The sequence below is a fragment of the Phoca vitulina genome, unplaced genomic scaffold (genome assembly GCF_004348235.1).
Source record: "Phoca vitulina isolate PV1807 unplaced genomic scaffold, GSC_HSeal_1.0 scaffold35, whole genome shotgun sequence".
NCBI classification, from domain to species: Eukaryota; Metazoa; Chordata; class Mammalia; order Carnivora; family Phocidae; genus Phoca; species Phoca vitulina.
This window is the reverse complement of record NW_022589738.1, coordinates 10,981,458-10,998,187: the sequence shown is the minus strand read 5'-3', so window position 1 is coordinate 10,998,187 and position 16,730 is coordinate 10,981,458. Positions and strand designations below refer to the sequence as shown.

At 39.1% G+C, this 16,730-nt stretch overlaps 1 protein-coding gene across 1 annotated transcript in view; it reads right to left on the bottom strand.

Moving 5' to 3' along the window:
• Positions 1 to 1,871: 1,871 nt before the first annotated feature.
• The window catches only part of LANCL3 (LanC like 3), a 94,381-nt gene continuing 79,522 nt past the window's right edge, over positions 1,872 to 16,730 (bottom strand). Inside the window, exons 4-5 of the mRNA XM_032426756.1 lie at positions 13,460 to 13,667; positions 1,872 to 6,309 (exon numbers count right to left, since the gene is read on the bottom strand). Coding sequence (XP_032282647.1) covers positions 6,150 to 6,309; positions 13,460 to 13,667 — 368 coding nt within the window. The 3' untranslated portion in view covers positions 1,872 to 6,149. The remainder of the gene's footprint in view (positions 6,310 to 13,459; positions 13,668 to 16,730) is intronic.

The following is a 16,730-nucleotide window of genomic DNA, read 5'->3' as shown; positions in this document are numbered from 1 at the left end:
TCCAAGAGGGTTTTCTCCGAGTCTGTGATATGTTAATACACCATAAAAATCTCCAAAAGGGGGTAAAAGAACAGCACTTGCCTAACTTATTTAATCACAGAATCTATTTTTCCCCAGGGCAGCTCTTGGTATTAGTGTTCGGAATCTGGGGAAACACCACAGGACTCAAATAACATGCAGTGTTTTGTCTCCATTTCCTCTCATAACAACAAACACATACATCAGCTGTGGGAAGACCTCATCAGTACCGTGAAACAGCAGTATATGCCAGCCCTCCGCTGTTCAATACAGTAGCCAGCCCACATGTGGCTCGTGAGCACTTGAAATGTGGCTAAGTCCCATGTGCGACGTGCAGTAAGTGTAAAATACACACCAGATTTTGAAGACCCGGGACAAAAAAAAGGTAAAATATCTCATTAATAATTGTATACTGATTACATGTTGAGATGAGAATATTTGGGATACATTGAGTTAAATCAGATACATTATTCAAATTAATTTCCTCTTTTTGTTTAACGTGGCTACTAGAAAAATTTTTTAAAATTGCTTGTGACTCGCATTTGCGGCTTTATTTGTGAAACTCACATCTGTTATCTTCTATAGCTGGCTACTAATGGCTCTAACGTGGCAGAAGTTTTAATGAAAATGAATGCTTAAGATAGACAACTAGAAGTGTAACTAGGGCCCTCATTAATTATGTACTCATTTATTAGAGGGCAGTTAACACACAGTGAAGACCCATTCATTCATCAGTGTATGCTTGCATATACCTATTCACCACTCAGATATATCTAAGAGCTGTTGGGTTTTATATCATATGTGATACTGACTCTCCCTAAGTTAGTCTTGCTCTCTCTCTCTCTCTCTCTCTCTCTCTCTCACACACACACACACACACACACACACACAGAATTTCCTACGGGGGGGGCGGGGGGAGACTAGGAAAAACCAAAGAGGAAACAAATAGGAAGGGCTTGCAAACTGTGTTTTCACAGTCCTCCACAGTCAAGCCTCGCCTCTTGCATCTTTTCTCCCTGTCTCGCTTCTTCTTCCTTGATACTGTACGGGGACGAGAAAGGCAAGAAAAGGAAGGCCAGCCTGCTCTTTTCACCATCTGACTCACCAACAAACGTCTCCAAAGAACAAAGATATGATTTGGTTTTCGTTTTAAATGATTTTTCAAATTCAGTTCAGAGGTGAAAGTAACAGGTACATGAAGGCGAAAGAAGATTCAGGAATTTCTGCAGATAAGGGACTTCGCCATTTGTGGAAGAGTCTAGGTGGAAATGACAAGGTTCAATATTTGAAGGGAATTTTTGAAAATGTTTCTTAACCCTAAAGGCATCATCCATCAGGCCTCAATTCATTAGCACTTTCAATTAAAGAAACAGGGAGAGAGGGCACCCCCGGTATGAGAGTTATGGTAATGCAGGAGGCCCAGATACTTAATGTAGCATCAACTTTGGGATTTTTCACAGCAGTGCAAATAAAATGACGAGGTTTCTTTATGGAGGAGAAGCAGGACAGATGCAGCCGTCATTCTGTTCTCTGGCACAGCTGCGCTCGGGGTGAGCTGTCCTGGACCTGTGACCTGACTACACAATGGGCCCAACTCCTGCTGCGGCTGACCTTGAGGTCAGCCCTTCTGGCCAGAGGGGAGTCCAGCCTTATTGAGCCTGGAGCTTTTAGCTACAAACTGACATGGATGGAAGAGATAAGGAGAAATCCTGCCCTCCCAGGCAAGAGGAGGTCACATGATTAAGCACACACCGGAAAAAATAAACATCAGAATGTACTATTTAAAGACCAAAGGGAGGACAAGAAGTTGCTGAATCGTGAGGAGGTTGGTGGGGGGGGGGGGGGGGGGGGATTAGAGGTCCCAGGAAGCAATAAAACCCACAAGTAAGATGACTGGTTCTTAGCATTAAAAAGTGCCTCAGCAACTCACGCTGAGATGCTGAGCTCCAGCAAGCTTTCCCCACCCACCCCTTTGGTTGCCTTTTCATTTGCTTTCCTGGCCAAGTTTATGCCAAGATAACGTGGCCTTGGCGAATGTGAGGCTGGTCATTTAGCTATTAATTTGGGACAGTGTTGAATAAATAACCCAGATCCCCAAAAGAAGGCCTCATATGTAATTGAGAGTATGTTTCTATCGCTATTGTCACACAGTCCTGAGGCCTGAATTATACTGCAGACCAAAAATACTTTATTTCCCAGGTCATTTTTGCTCTGCAGAGCTCGCCTACCAGCTCCTTTTCTCACATTACTGACACTGTAATCCTTTGTTTCCAGCAAGCAAAATAAATATTTGCATTAAAAGGAGCTCCGAGCTAAACCAGCCTATCCCTATTTACTAAGCCCCAGTGAATCAGAACCTTCTGAGGCACAAATACTATGGTCAGGATTGGTTCTAGAATATAAAAAAACATACACTTCATTTTTACCCATCAAGTGATCCGGACCCCAAGCACTGCATCCACATATGGAGATTCCATTTGGCTGAAATGCTTATTTGAGGTCAAAAATTGAGCACAATTTTCTACGCACATAGTACGTACTTAAAATATAGGTTCCTTCTAAAATATATAAAGGACCTGCATATTACAAAACTCTCTTATATTCATTTTTATCATTGGCAACCTCATGACAATCCTGTGAGGTGCAGAGGGCTGTTTGCATTACTAATGTTTGTCCTTTTATTCATGTGTTTCCTTAGCATGGTTATAAATCACAAGCTTACATTAGTTGCATTGAAATTATTGAGATTTGTTCTCTACAGGAATTGAAACAATTTGAGTACTACCTTGATTAAAATCTTAGTGTGTCAAAGAAAGTTAAAGTTATATAGTGCCATGGAAGAGTTCCAAATTAACACAGAACAACAAAATGAGTGTTTCTCGAATTATCAGAAAGTAAATACTATTATCTTAATAGTGTCGTCAGTTGCCTAAAGAATCACAGGGGTGTATGTGCTGAAAAACCTGTTCGTCAAACCTCAGTTATTAGGTTAGAATGGAGCAAAAAAGTAGAAACTGATGACTGAAATGTGATTGGGCACAATATATGATATTTGGGGGAAATGTGTGGAAGAGAAGGTCCGTAATTGTGTTAATGAAGCAAATTCACAGAGTTGTAATATTCTCCAAAACTTCCCATTCTTAAAGTATACGGCGGTCTCCCCGTTGTGGAGAGATTCTTTCAATCTGTCCTCAAATATTTCCACTGTTACCTTCGGGGTTTATAACTATTCATGCCACATAGAGTAACTAATATTAAAATTACACTAGTGGTGGTGAAAATGCCCCTGTCACCTTCACGAGGCAACCTGCCTAAGCACTTATTCAGAAAAGGATGTTACTGCTTAGAAGGGAACTAGTTGGTTAATTAAATAAGAAGTGACATGCCATGCTTTCTACTGCAACACTTAAGGGTCTTTTCCCCCTTCTTGGGAAAACAAGATAGAAGAGGATCTTCCAAAAGCTACAATTCTACTCTTTCAGGAAAATGAAAACTTTTAACTTTTAACAAGCTTAACCTTGTTTCTAATTTACCAAGGTGTCAATTCATAAAGACACACTCAGACATGGCCTTTGCTTGCATTTGACACACAAGAGCGTTGCCTTTTCAGAAGGGTCAGCACAATGTCATGGTTACCCTGCTAGACCTTAAAAGGGTGGGCGAGCATGAATGAGTCCAGTTGTTCTGAAGTTCCTAGAAATGAAACTGATATGTTGAACTAGATTATCACTTCTTAGGGTGTTAGGTTTCAGGTTTCAAGAATGAATGGTGAAAGGATAAGCAAACAGAAACAAAAGGTACCTTCCAGGGGTACTTTGGTTCACTGCTGTATCCCCAGATTCTAGTCTAGAGTACTGAATAAATATACTTGTGAAGCGAAACCCTGGATTTGAATCTTCATTCTGCCCCTTCCTAGCTGTGAGACTTTGGATCAATGACCTAAATCATCTTGAAGCGTTGATGGATGATGACAAAAGCATGTATTCCATAAAGCCCTGTATACTGGATGCTTATTTCTTTCAGCCTATAGAGGCCAAAGGAAATGAAATTGAAACAAGATGCTGAAAAGCAGGTACCACTATCATTTCAAAAGGAGACTGCTCCATAGAAGGCATTTCACTTTAAGGCTTTCTGAGAGGGCCTAGACTATTCATGAAAGAACTTCTAGAGACCAACTTTGAGAGTCATCCGAAGCTGTTATTTATGTGGTGTTGCTCTAACCTGAGTATTTTCAAAATGAACAATTGAAGCCAATTTCATATATTTGTATCTGAGGATACGAAAATGGAACAATAAATGAAAAAGGTGCATGTTTTTCAAAACCATTTTGTCCTAACTTGTTCTGATGAGTGCAAACAAAGTCATAAAATATACAAAGGTAGTTTTTACCTTTTTTTGGCCACAGATCCTTTAAGAATCTTATGAATGCTAGAGAACCTCTTCCCAGGAAAATAAGTGTGCACACATGTGCACACACATACACAGCACATGGCACACACACATACATGCCAACAGACACACACACACACACACACACACACATATTTTGAGGCAACAGAGTATTCCCAACTCCTCCCAGTTTATCTATAAATCAAGAAGTTAGGAATTACTGAACTTAATAAGTGTTTGGGTTTACATGGAGATAGATGTAGAATATACATATATATTTTTACATCTATCACATATATGCAAATATTTAATGACTATTTGAATAATTCTTAAATCTTGTACGGCATGCAGGTCCCTCCTCACTCCGATATATGAAATCACTAGTGACCAAATTCTAGGAAACGGGTAAGCTCGCATTCTGACCTGACAGATGTTCCTACCGTGTTCTGCAAACCCCTATTTACCTGAAGTAGTTTTACAACTTCTATGTGTATATAGCAGGGTAGAATTTAATATAACAACTTGGCTCAGTGGGTATTGTAGACAGTTTCTAGTGGAGCCTGTGTCTTGGAGACTAAGGTGATCAGCCAAGGAGTTCACTCATCTCTTAATCTAACAGCATAAACTTTAGCAATGTTCTTTTCACCATCGCTAGGTCCCATTCTCAGCCAGGGTCTGCCTGTCCCAGGAAACACAGTATTCCCGCAAAGGCAGAAATGACATATCTTTGTAGTGGCTACCCTGATCTTTGCGATGAGTGATTTTTACCACGAGTGTATTTTACAGTTCAGCTAATAGCTTCATAGGGATTACATAAGCATTTTATATTAACAATAGAGAAGACACAGCTCACGCTTCAAATTGAGAAAAACACTTGACAGCAACACTTGCTATAGTATTTGCTAACCTATGAATTTTACTATTCTAATTGAGCTTTAGGAAAGAAAAAGGAACCAGGAAAAGAGATGTAAGGTCTAAAGGAACTTTGAATTTCAGGACTTAAACTAAGTTAAGATATGTTTAGGGGCACCTGGGGTTGTGAGTTTGAGCCCCACGTTGGGCATAGAAATTACTTAAAAATGAAATCTTTAAAAAAAAAAGGTTATGATATATTTCCTTTAAAGTGCCCAAATTAATGATTAACAATAGAGATTCATATGCAAATTTATCCATTCAGTAAAAACCATGAATTTCAATAAGTAAAGGCCTAAGACAACCAAGAGTTTCCTTTTTTTGTCCTTCAGCAACCTGACATTTCATTCCTCCTAGCAATTTTCAGCTGGGCAATTACTTTAGTTTTTGATTGTGTTTATTTCTGAATTTATGGGTGGAGGGCACCCACAAATGGCCAAATTCTCTTTCCAATTGCAAAGGTACTGGCATTTTATTTACATAGTCCACATTTCAGTTTTGTTTTCTATGCCATAACTGAAAAATGGATCATTTCTCTTTCCCTTTTTCCTCTGATCTCTGGTTTCATACCTATTCCCTGAAATTTTAAGTCTCTATGGTTTTTAGAAGAGTTGTGGGGTCTTAATTCTGCAGGTTCTCAAACTGTTCTCCCTTAAGTCTGGTACCATGTTGCCTTCACCTGCCTTCTCCCGCCCATCCCTCCTTCTGGCGGCAATGTTAAGGCTCATGGTTGTGATAACCATTGAATGTGGCTTATGTGGAAACTGCCTCGGGTAGGCTCGGGAAATCTCAGTGACCTTCTGCAGGGCCACAGTGGGAGATGGAGCCTTCTAGACAAAGACGCTGAAGAGAGGGAACTCGGCCTGATTGGGCTGCAGCAGATCGATCAGAAAGCACACCGTCCCGGAGAAGCCTTCATACAAGCTGTATATACTTTCCAGGACCCGAGAGCCGGCCTTGAATTCCTCCGTAAATAAAAACTCAGCAAACCTAAGAGAAGAAAAGAACATATGAACACGAGAGTGTTTCCATATTATTGGCCTTCAGTTGCTTCTTCCTCCTCTCTGCTAAGTTAAAGTTCTAGCACCATTTTCTTTGCAGAACTATATAATATTTTAAGAAAACCTTTTTCTCTGTTTAAAAAAAAAAGAGGATCTGTTATATAATTGTGTATGTTTCACAACAAATTGTGTTGACAAGCAAATTCAACTATTGTCAGAGTTTGCAAAGCAAAGCAGTTTGGTATTTTCTGTGGATTTCATTCCTTCTGTCATCCAATAATTAAAAGTAAAAGAGACAGATAAATAAGCATATTTTTCTTTATCTGGAATAGAAGCAAGCTGAGGTATGACTGTTCCTTTAAAAGAGTAAATATGCTGTGATTCTGCAGGCATATCATTTCTGAGCTATGTGACAGAGAGCAGAGACTGTGAAAATAAATGGGCAAGATTTTATACAACCTGTGCTTTGGGCAAACATAGGAATAAGATGAATGGGAAAAGGCAAGCAACATTTTATAATCATGACATCAAATAGCAAACTCAGCTCTAAGATAGATTATTTTTAGGACATCTGCCTTAAAAATACATCACTAGCCTCTAGATTCTCGATGAAAGATCCTTTTTCTTCTACGTGTATTTGCCACAAATCCTATTCAAATTGTTGATAGTGAGTAACACTGTAGTAGTTTACAGCTTTGAAAGTGCTGTGATCTGTGTTATCTCTTTTCGGACCTGCTGACACAATCACCAATTCAGAGGAACCCACAGGTTGGTAAGGCCTGAGAACTGATACTGCCATAAATTTAGATTATTGCTACTATGTGTGTGTGTGTGTGGGGGGGTCCTACGAAGAGTAATTACTTATTTGATCTTTTTAGGGCTCTTGGAATTATCAACAGCAGCTTAAAATAAGTCAGCAGGAAACATACTGCAATTCTGTTTGGTACAATTTTTTTATCAACTGTTTTCCTGAATATGCAACAATTTTTAAATGGAGTTAAAGATTTTAAACAGTATAATGATGATGCCTCTTAAAGAGTTAATTCAAAATTTGTCATTATGCAATGAAACTTCAAAGTATAGCTTCAAGGAGTCATAAGCTTTACAGTGCCACGGATCATTTCGCGGTCTGGATTCCTCCCAGAAAAAAAAGTCTTCAAATACAGAAAATAAAATACACAGGATTCCCAAGGAAATTAATTATATCAAGGCACAGTTAGCAAAAGTTGTAAAACCCAATTTGTGAAATAATAATATACGGATTCCTTATTAACACATTAAAGAACAAGATCTAGTAGTGGGTCTAATAACTGCTGACATTTCTAAGTAGTTATGAGAGTCAAATATATTTCATAATATCTGCAATAAGAGCAATACGACGTGAGAATATCTATGACTTCTACTGGTGAGAGTCACGGCTACTGCTGCTTCTCCTGTGGCTTATTACCTACAGTCAGAATTGAAGGTAATGCTCCATTTCAGTTTGAGATATACTTTTCTCAAGTAAATTCACAAGCCCTAGATTAAGAAGCTCTGGTAGAGCAGAAAGAGGAAGGGCTTTGGAGTTGAGATCCCCAATTCTGATAATTTCATGTTATATGACCTTTGGGAAATTTCTTAATCTGACTTTAAAATGGTGAAGTTGCAGAGTTGTGTAAGATTACCTGTAAAGATTAAAGATACCATATGTTAGGCTCTGAGCTTATGGCAAGCATTTGATAAATGGTAAATATCGTTTTTCACATAAACATAGTAGAATGTTTATAAAACAGAGACTACCATTCTACCATTCTTGAAAAGAAACCCATAGTTAATTTTGCTCTTTCTCCTCCTGACCTTTTCCCCCCCAAGCTTTGATTTATTTAGCACATTATTGAAATTATAGTCTGTATAATATTAATATCCTACATTTTACTTAAAAGTAATATGATAAACATTTTTTGGGCTTTTCAAAATAATTTCTAAATGATATATAGTATTTTATAAGAGTACCAGCAATGTATGAGAGTAGCAGTTTCATTGTGTTCTGACCGGTATAGTTATCACATTCAAGTGAAAATGACCAATTGAATTTGAATTAAAAAATAAATAAATAAATAAATAAATAAAGTGAAAATGACTGCTCCCAAAATCTACCCAGTGATGCAAATTTCAAGCCAACAAATTTATTTTTCTAAAAAATTCTGTCAAAATAGAAGTCAGAATGGTAATTCTAGAACTAAAAAGAATTACAGACACTGAGAACATTACATATCAAAACATATTGATTATGACAAGAATTGAACTCTGGAAAATTCATCCATCTGAGAATTTTATTACTGTTATTATCAGAAAGATGTAAGGTATTCTAATGAAATATTTTTTTTAACTGTAGAAAATAACAAAGGAAAGGAATACTAGAAAATCAAAAGAAAGGCAGAAAGTTTCTATGAATTAAGAAGCAAAAGAAACACAAAAAGAATCAATAAACAAAACCAAAAGCCAGTTCCTTGAAAGGATGAATGACATAGACAAAATGTTGGTATCTGACCAAAACGGAAAAGCATTAGGAATGCAAAAAGGCATATAATCGCAGACATGGGAAATTTAAAATATCATGGAACTACACTGTTAAAGCTTTACATCAAACATTTGAAAATCCATATGAACTAAATGTTTTTATAGAAATATATTCACTACCAAAATTATTTCAAGAAGAGGTAGAAACCCTGAATAATTAAATAATGATAGAAGAAACTGAAACCATTATCAACTATTTTTCTGCAACTATAAATTTCAACCAGTGACTAAGTAATGTTTATTACAAGAAGGTACATATTGTCTGACATTACTGTTTTAGGAACTGCCAAAATTAGGGAAGTTTCCCCAGTTTGGGCCATAGAATATTTAACTTTGAATTATAATGAAGTGAAAATTTCAGTACACTAAAGCAATTAAATGCAATGCCGCCCATATATTCAGATATGACCTGCACATTTTCAGGCTCTACCTGGAAGTGAGAAATGGAACCTGTCTGAAGGGCCCTGGACCCCAGAACCTCATAACTAAGAGAGTGTGTAATCTAGGACTGGTCTGCCAGAAAAATAGAGGGGTTGTTCTGGCTCTTTTGACTAGGCTTTCTAGGGCCTGACAATCTCTGATGAAACCAATCCCAAAGGTGATACCACATTAGTCTAGACAGAATCCAAAAGGACTTTCTTTTTCTACGTTTGGGAAATAAAGGGTCAGGCTGCAACCAAACAGATTAGGGAGCCATGAATCAAAATATGTTAACAGAATTCCTGGACAATGAAGCTTCAAATGGAGGACTGACATATATTAGTATTTTTCCTTCAGTGTCTACTGGCAAATGTCATAAAAGGTATTTTATGTTTTTGGTTTTTTTTACATTGAATATTAGCTAAGTTGGCTTGGGAAGACCTTTCTGAGAAAATGACTTTAGAGTGAAGGTCTGAATGAAGTCAGGGGCCTAGGAGATACATGTAGAAAGTGAGCATTACAGGTGGGGTGGGGGGAAACAAAACAGTGAGGTAGGTTGCACCTGGCACCTTCAAAGAACCAAAAGGAAGCCACTGTGGTAGAAAGAACTAGGTGGAAAAGAGCAGATGATGATCTCACAGAGGTAATGGGAGGCAAGATCCTGTAGCACCTTTTGTGCAAAGGACAGACTTTGGCTTTTCCTGAGTCATATGGGAAGCCACTGGATTTTCCTGAACAGAGGAGTGTCATGATCTGACATGATATACATCATAAGAAGCAAATTTCAAAGGTCAGGGTGAAACATAGAAGCATTCCTAATAAAATCATCATTACTATTGCTCGTATTAATGAACATTTTCATGGAGATTCTGACCCATGCAATGGGGGAGGAGGGGGGAGAATACAAATGAGGAAGGAAGTAACAAAATTATAATTATTTGCAAATATGTCTGTCTAAAACCCAATGGACTCTAATGAAAATCTAATAGAAACAGTAATGGAGTTCAGAAAGGTGGCCAGATATATCATTACATCTATCAAAACTAAGATGTTTATAAGATACAATGCAGATTTTTATGAAAGAAGTGCATCTTAGATTGCTAAACTGCAATAATATGCACGTTTTATTTTTTTAAATATTTGTATTTATTTATTTGACAGAGAGAGAGACCGCAAAAGAGGGAACACAAGCAGGGGGAGTGGTAGAGGGAGAAGCAGGCTTCCCACAGAGCATGGAGCCCGATGCGGGGCTCGATGCGGGGCTCGATCCCAGGACCCTGGGATCATGACCTGAGCGGAAGGCAGACGCTTAACGACTGAGCCACCCAGGCGCCCATATGCACGTTTTAAAAAGCTTTCGTAAATACCAGTAATAAATGACCTGAAAATACAGTGCAGGAAAAGATTCTACTCACAAACCTGGGAACATAAAATACCTAGGAATAAAATTAACTAGAAACATGCAAGACCTTCTTCATAAGATCAAAACCTTACCAAATGACATTTCTAAAAACTTAAATAAAGGGAAAACATACCACGTTCCTGGATAGAAAAACAATATTAAAAAAAAAAAATTTTTTTTAAGATTTTATTTATTTGAGAGAGAGAGAATGAGAGAGAGAGAGCATGAGAGGGAGGAGGGTCAGAGGGAGAAGCAGACTCCCTGCTGAGCAGGGAGCCCGATGTGGGACTCGATCCCTGGACTCCAGGATCATGACCTGAACCGAAGGCAGTTGCTTAACCAACTGAGCCACCCAGCCGCCCTAGAAAAACAATATTCTAAAGATTTTAATTCTCACTAAAGTAACCTATAAATTTATTGAAATTCCAATCAAATTGCCACAGAATATTTTTTAATCTGAAAATTGATTTTAAAATACAGTTGGAAGAATGAGAGAAAATGAATAATAAAATATGGCAAGTCCAGAAACAAACATTTATATAAATTGTTTATGATAAATTTGACATTTCAAATCATTGGGGTAATTGGTCAATAGATATTACTGGAATGTTCCAGTTTTTTTCAATAAAAAACACAAAGATACCCAGATAACACCATTAAAAAAAGTAAGTTCTAGATTAGTCAAAGATTTGAAAGTTAAGATAACTTTTAAATGGGTGGGAGAAATGGGTGAAGGAGGTAAAAAAATTATTTTTTAAAAGTTAAAATCACAAAGGTACTAAAAGTCAGTGTAAACTGATATTTTTGTAATCTTCGAGCAGGAAAGGTCTTTTTAAGTATAACACAAAATCCAGAAATCTTGAAAGTTTAACGAGAAAAATACTTAAAATTTTGGTCTGGCAAAAGACCGCAAGCTAAGTTGAAAGAGAAATGGCAAAGTAGGAGAATATTTACAGCATATATTGTAATAAAGAGTTACAATCCTCAAGATAAGCATCACAAGAGGATAAAAATGGGCAAACGATAAAGACAGGCTAGAAATACCCATGGGTCTGATGACTTCAATTCTAAAATTTCTGTGACAAGAAATGCTTGCACAGGCGCACAGAAATGTATGTACTGGCTATCTGGGACAATTTTGCTTGTTATTTGTAAAGATCACAAAGGTACCAAGTGTCCATTACTTAAAGATTGGTGAAATTAATCATGGTACATCTATAATGAATAACTATACAGTCATTTAAACAATGAGATAGATCTATACAAACTGAAATGATGTCCCTTAAAAATTGTTCATTTAAAATTATAAGCTGTATGGAGCGCCTGGGTGGCTCAGTCGTTAAGCGTCTGCCTTCGGCTCAGGTCATGATCCCGGGGTCCTGGGATCGAGCCCCGCATCGGGCTCCCTGCTCAGCGGGAAGCCTGCTTCTCCCTCTCACACTCCCCCTGCTTGTGTTCCCTCTCGCTGTCTCTCTCTCTGTCAAATAAATAAATTTTTTTTTAAAAATTATAAGCTGTAAATGGCATGTATAGTACTATTATATATACATAATAGTAGGATCTTATTAATATATATATTACATAGTTATATATACATAGATATATAAATATGCATTTATGCATAGGGAAATGTCTGGAGTGATAGAACTCTAATTTTTAGTAATAATAACAGTGAACACTTACTTACATTGCAGTTACTATGTGTCAGACAATGTTCTAAATGATAAATGAGGACACTGTGCTAAGTGAAATAAGCTGGTTACAAAAAAAACAAATACTGCGTGGTAACACTTATATGAGGTATCTATAATAGCCAAACTCGTAGAAGCCAAGAATAGAATGGTGGTAGCCAGGCACTGGGGACAGAGGGGAAAATGGAAAGTTGTTGCTCAGTGGGTATAAAATTTCAGCTATGCAAGGTGAATGAGTTCTAGAGATCTGCTGTACAACACTCCCTAGAGCTAACATTTAAAAGTATGTTAAGAGGGGGATGCCTGGGTGGCGCAGTCAGTTAAGCGTTGGACTCTTGGTTTCAGCTCAGGTCATGATCTCAGGGTTGTGGGATTGAGCCCCTCATGGGGCGCCACACTCAATGCAGAGTGTGCTTGAGATTCTCTCTCCCTCTCCCTCTGCCCCTCCTGCTCGTGCTGTCTCTCTCTCTCTCTCAAATAAATAAATAAATCTTTACAGAAAATATGTTAAGAGGACAGATGTCATGTGAAATGTTCTGACCACAATTAAAAAATAATCTCAAATATACATACCCTTTGGCCCAGCAATTCCACTTCTGGGGCTTTATCTTTCAGATATACCCATACACGTGCAAAAAATACATATATATAAGGTTATTCATGATAGCATTATTCGTAATGCAAAATATTGGAAATAATGCCCATATCCCTCTACATGGGACCTAGTAACTAAACTCTGGTTCATTCATGCAATGTAATACGATGCAACAGTAAAAATTAAGAGTTGCTTATGTACTGATTTAGGGTGATTGCTAACAGAGCAAGGTGCTACCACTTGCGTAAAACAAAGAGGGATGAAACTTTATATACCTGAGTATATCTCTGAGAAGATAACTAAGAAACTGGTAACACTGTCACCTGGAAAGAGAAGCAAATTGCTAGAGTGCACAGTTGATGTGATGCATCTCTTTTTTCACTTTTCAAACTATGTGACTCTATTACCTATTCAGAACATGAATTCGATGAATGTTTAGGGAAAAAAAAACACCACGCCCAGATCAGCTGACCTTTGGGCTCGGTAGATGTATTTCGAGTTTCCGGTGAGGCGGTATAGCAGCAGGAAGACATAAGCACTGCCGGCGACACCGTGGCAAATCCCCGGCCCCTTCTTCAGCAGGCCCTTCTGCCACGTAAGTTCCCCACACCGGATACACGTGTCCAGGTACTGCGGTTTTTTGGAAACCAGATAAGCTTTGGCAAACAGATAGGCAATTCCTGTGAAAACATCAAAGACATCAGAGGTGACTTTGGGGCTTTATGCTATGGAGCAGAACTTCTCCAACTGTAAAAGGCTCACACATCACCGGTGTAGAACACCCATTCTAATCTGGTAGGTCTGAGGTAAGGCCTGAGATTTGGCATTTCTATCAAGTGCCCTTCTGGGAACCACGTCCTGAGGAGCAGCGCTATAGAATCTTCTAGTCTTATTTTACCTGTGAGATTTAGTTGTTTGAATTGTATTGTGATATTGGCCCCTGGAGAAAGAGCAACAAGTACAAAGAGTGATACAATCCATAATTTACAAATGGGTTAATATTTAACGATGCATACTCTGGTAAGCATTATGCATATCTGGCTATTTGAAATGGCTAAGTGTTTATACGGCCTGCCCATTCCCCCACAGAGGTTCAGAATTTGTAATGTTAAAGTGCTTATAACTATACACCTTTTCTTAAGGCAAAACTGGGAGACCTTCCAGAAACAACAATGATCCCAAACGACCTGGCCAAGACTTCTACTCCAGCTGTGAAGCGAGTCCTTCCCTACTCGATTGTTCTAAAGGAAGACAGTTGCCTTCCAAACTCCTCAACAGAGGCAATCTCAATTACACAGGCAGGAACACAAACAAGAAAAGTGATAGCTATTAATGGAAATGATTTCCCCAAATTCCAGGTGCTCATATTCGGAGAGGAGATTAGTAACACAAGATCCCTCTCTCTCCTGCATGGCCTCTAACTCTCTCCTACATGAAGTGGGAAAGATTGGAATTTAGCAGGTTACGCGACTAGCTCGTCCATCAGTGTTATCTCGGCCTTTCACTCTCTTTTGACCAGGCTATTTTACAACTCCGTGGAGACAGAAATTACCTTGTAGACAACTGATAGTAATGTAAATAATTCCTATTCCTAGAAAATCACATACTGTCTGGGAGAGGTTGTTTTGACTTCCCTTGGCCTTTGTGGAAGCAGCCAGTTTTGCATCTATTAAGCAAATTCATGTCAGCCCTCCTAATGGCCCATAAATATGCCTGCTCCTGGAATTTTCTTTGAAACCAGCTGTAACACCTTTCCGGTTCCCTCATTAATTAATGAGCTAAATAAAATTGTTGACCCACGTTTATTTTATATTTGTATGAGTCATGATTTTAGTCTCTTTTAGAATTTATCCTCTAACACTTCCTATGATTAACACATAACAACAGGCTCTCCTCAGCCAAGGCTTTCCAGTCAACCACTGACAATGGTGACCCATAGCCTATTGTCCTTCTTCACTTCTAGGAACAAAGTGTCTTCCACAAGCTAAAAGAAGATTTTTTTTTTTTAAAGATTATTTATTTATTTATTTGACACAGAGAGAGCAAGCGAGAGAGAGAGACAGAGAGCAAGCACAAGCAGGGGGGAATGCAGGCAGGGGAGAAGCAGGCTCCCTGCTGAGCCAGGAGCCCGATGCGGGGCTTGATCCCAGGACCCTGGGATCATGACCTGAGCGAAGGCAGCCACTTAACCGACTGAGCCACCCAGGCGCCCTAAAAGAAGATTTTAGAAGAATTGAACTTGTGACCTGTACAGTCTCCAAGGGTCTCCAGAAGGACCTCATGCTGGGTTTAATACTCTGCTGTTACCATCTTGAAATTAATAATCAATTTTTTAAAGAAGGCTGCCTTTTCACTTTGTGCTGGGCCCCCCAAATTATGTAGCCAGTCTTGGCCTTGGGTTATACGAAATAAATGCTAAACAAGATTCCTGACCTTCAAGAAGGTACTGTCTAGAAAGGGAGAGAAAAATTTGTACATGTGACTGATATACATCATAGGACACGGAGTTCCTGATGCTGTTGGAGCATAAAATGAATGACGCTGTCAATAACCCTAGAGGGATCAAAAAAGTGGAAGTTCCCTGAGGGAGACAGTTGGGTGAGGCCTAGGATAGAAGTAGGGCTTTCTTCAGGATTTTGCAGGATGCATAGGAAACTTCAAGCCCAACATGAGTTACAGAGAGCATTCTAAGCATCAGGATCAATAAGGGCAAAGATTTGCAGCCAGGGCAAACAATCCACATGAAGACCAGTGGTGCAGTGTTCTAACCAATAGGACAGGGAGATGGAAGGGTAGATTGGGTTCACCTTATGGATGGTTTTACAAGTCCAGTTAAGCAGCATGGACTATATTCTGTGGGCAATAGGGAACCAATGGGAGGGATTTTGTTGTGGATTGGTTGGGTTTTACTTTTAATGATGTGGTTAGTATTATAGACAAAATGTCCCACAGTGGTGTCAAGAGAGACCTAAAGAAGCACAATGGGGTAGCTATGAGCTGATCATGTCGGCAGAAAGATGGCAAAGAGGCTAATAAAAGGCTCAGAGGATTTGGTGGTTGTTTAGACAGTAACTGAGCACCTACTATATATCAGGTACGGTAGTAGGTGCTAAGGTTTTAAAAAGCCTCTCCTTTCACAGTGTTTACAATCTAACTGGAGGCATTAATTAGGTTATCTGAGGGGAAGGAGAGCTGTCATGGAACACACAGGATGGCTCCTAACCCACACCTAGAGGTAGGAAAGGCCCACTAGGGGGAGTGACACCATCTAGCCTGACTACGAAAGATGAGGAAGAATTAGCCGGGTGAACTGGGAGCCCTTGGTGCTCTGCTGGATTGCCTTTACCTTACCTGCAGGTGCCCCATTTCCCAGATGCTATGAATTGGCTGCTAATAAAGCTCACAGCTGCCCTCTTCTTGAGCGATTTGCACTCAGCCAAATGAAAGGCTATGCTATATGCCCACCTCCCCAGGAGATTTCAGCCAACGACTGGCTCCGACACAGGGAAACCAAAGGTCAGCTCCCCTGCCTCAGGATGGACCAACCCTGTGGTGTAATCTATGACTCTTAGCACCCACTCAGAAGCCAGGTGAAGCTAGTCTCCGTTTGAGACACAAAAAGCCCTCTGTGACTCAGCTCTTACTCTGTTCTGCCAAAGTCTCCTCCATTACCTACTTGAAGATTTTCGCTTCAGTAAAACTAACCCCCCCCCAGTTCCCCTTCCTTCACTATGTGGTTCCAA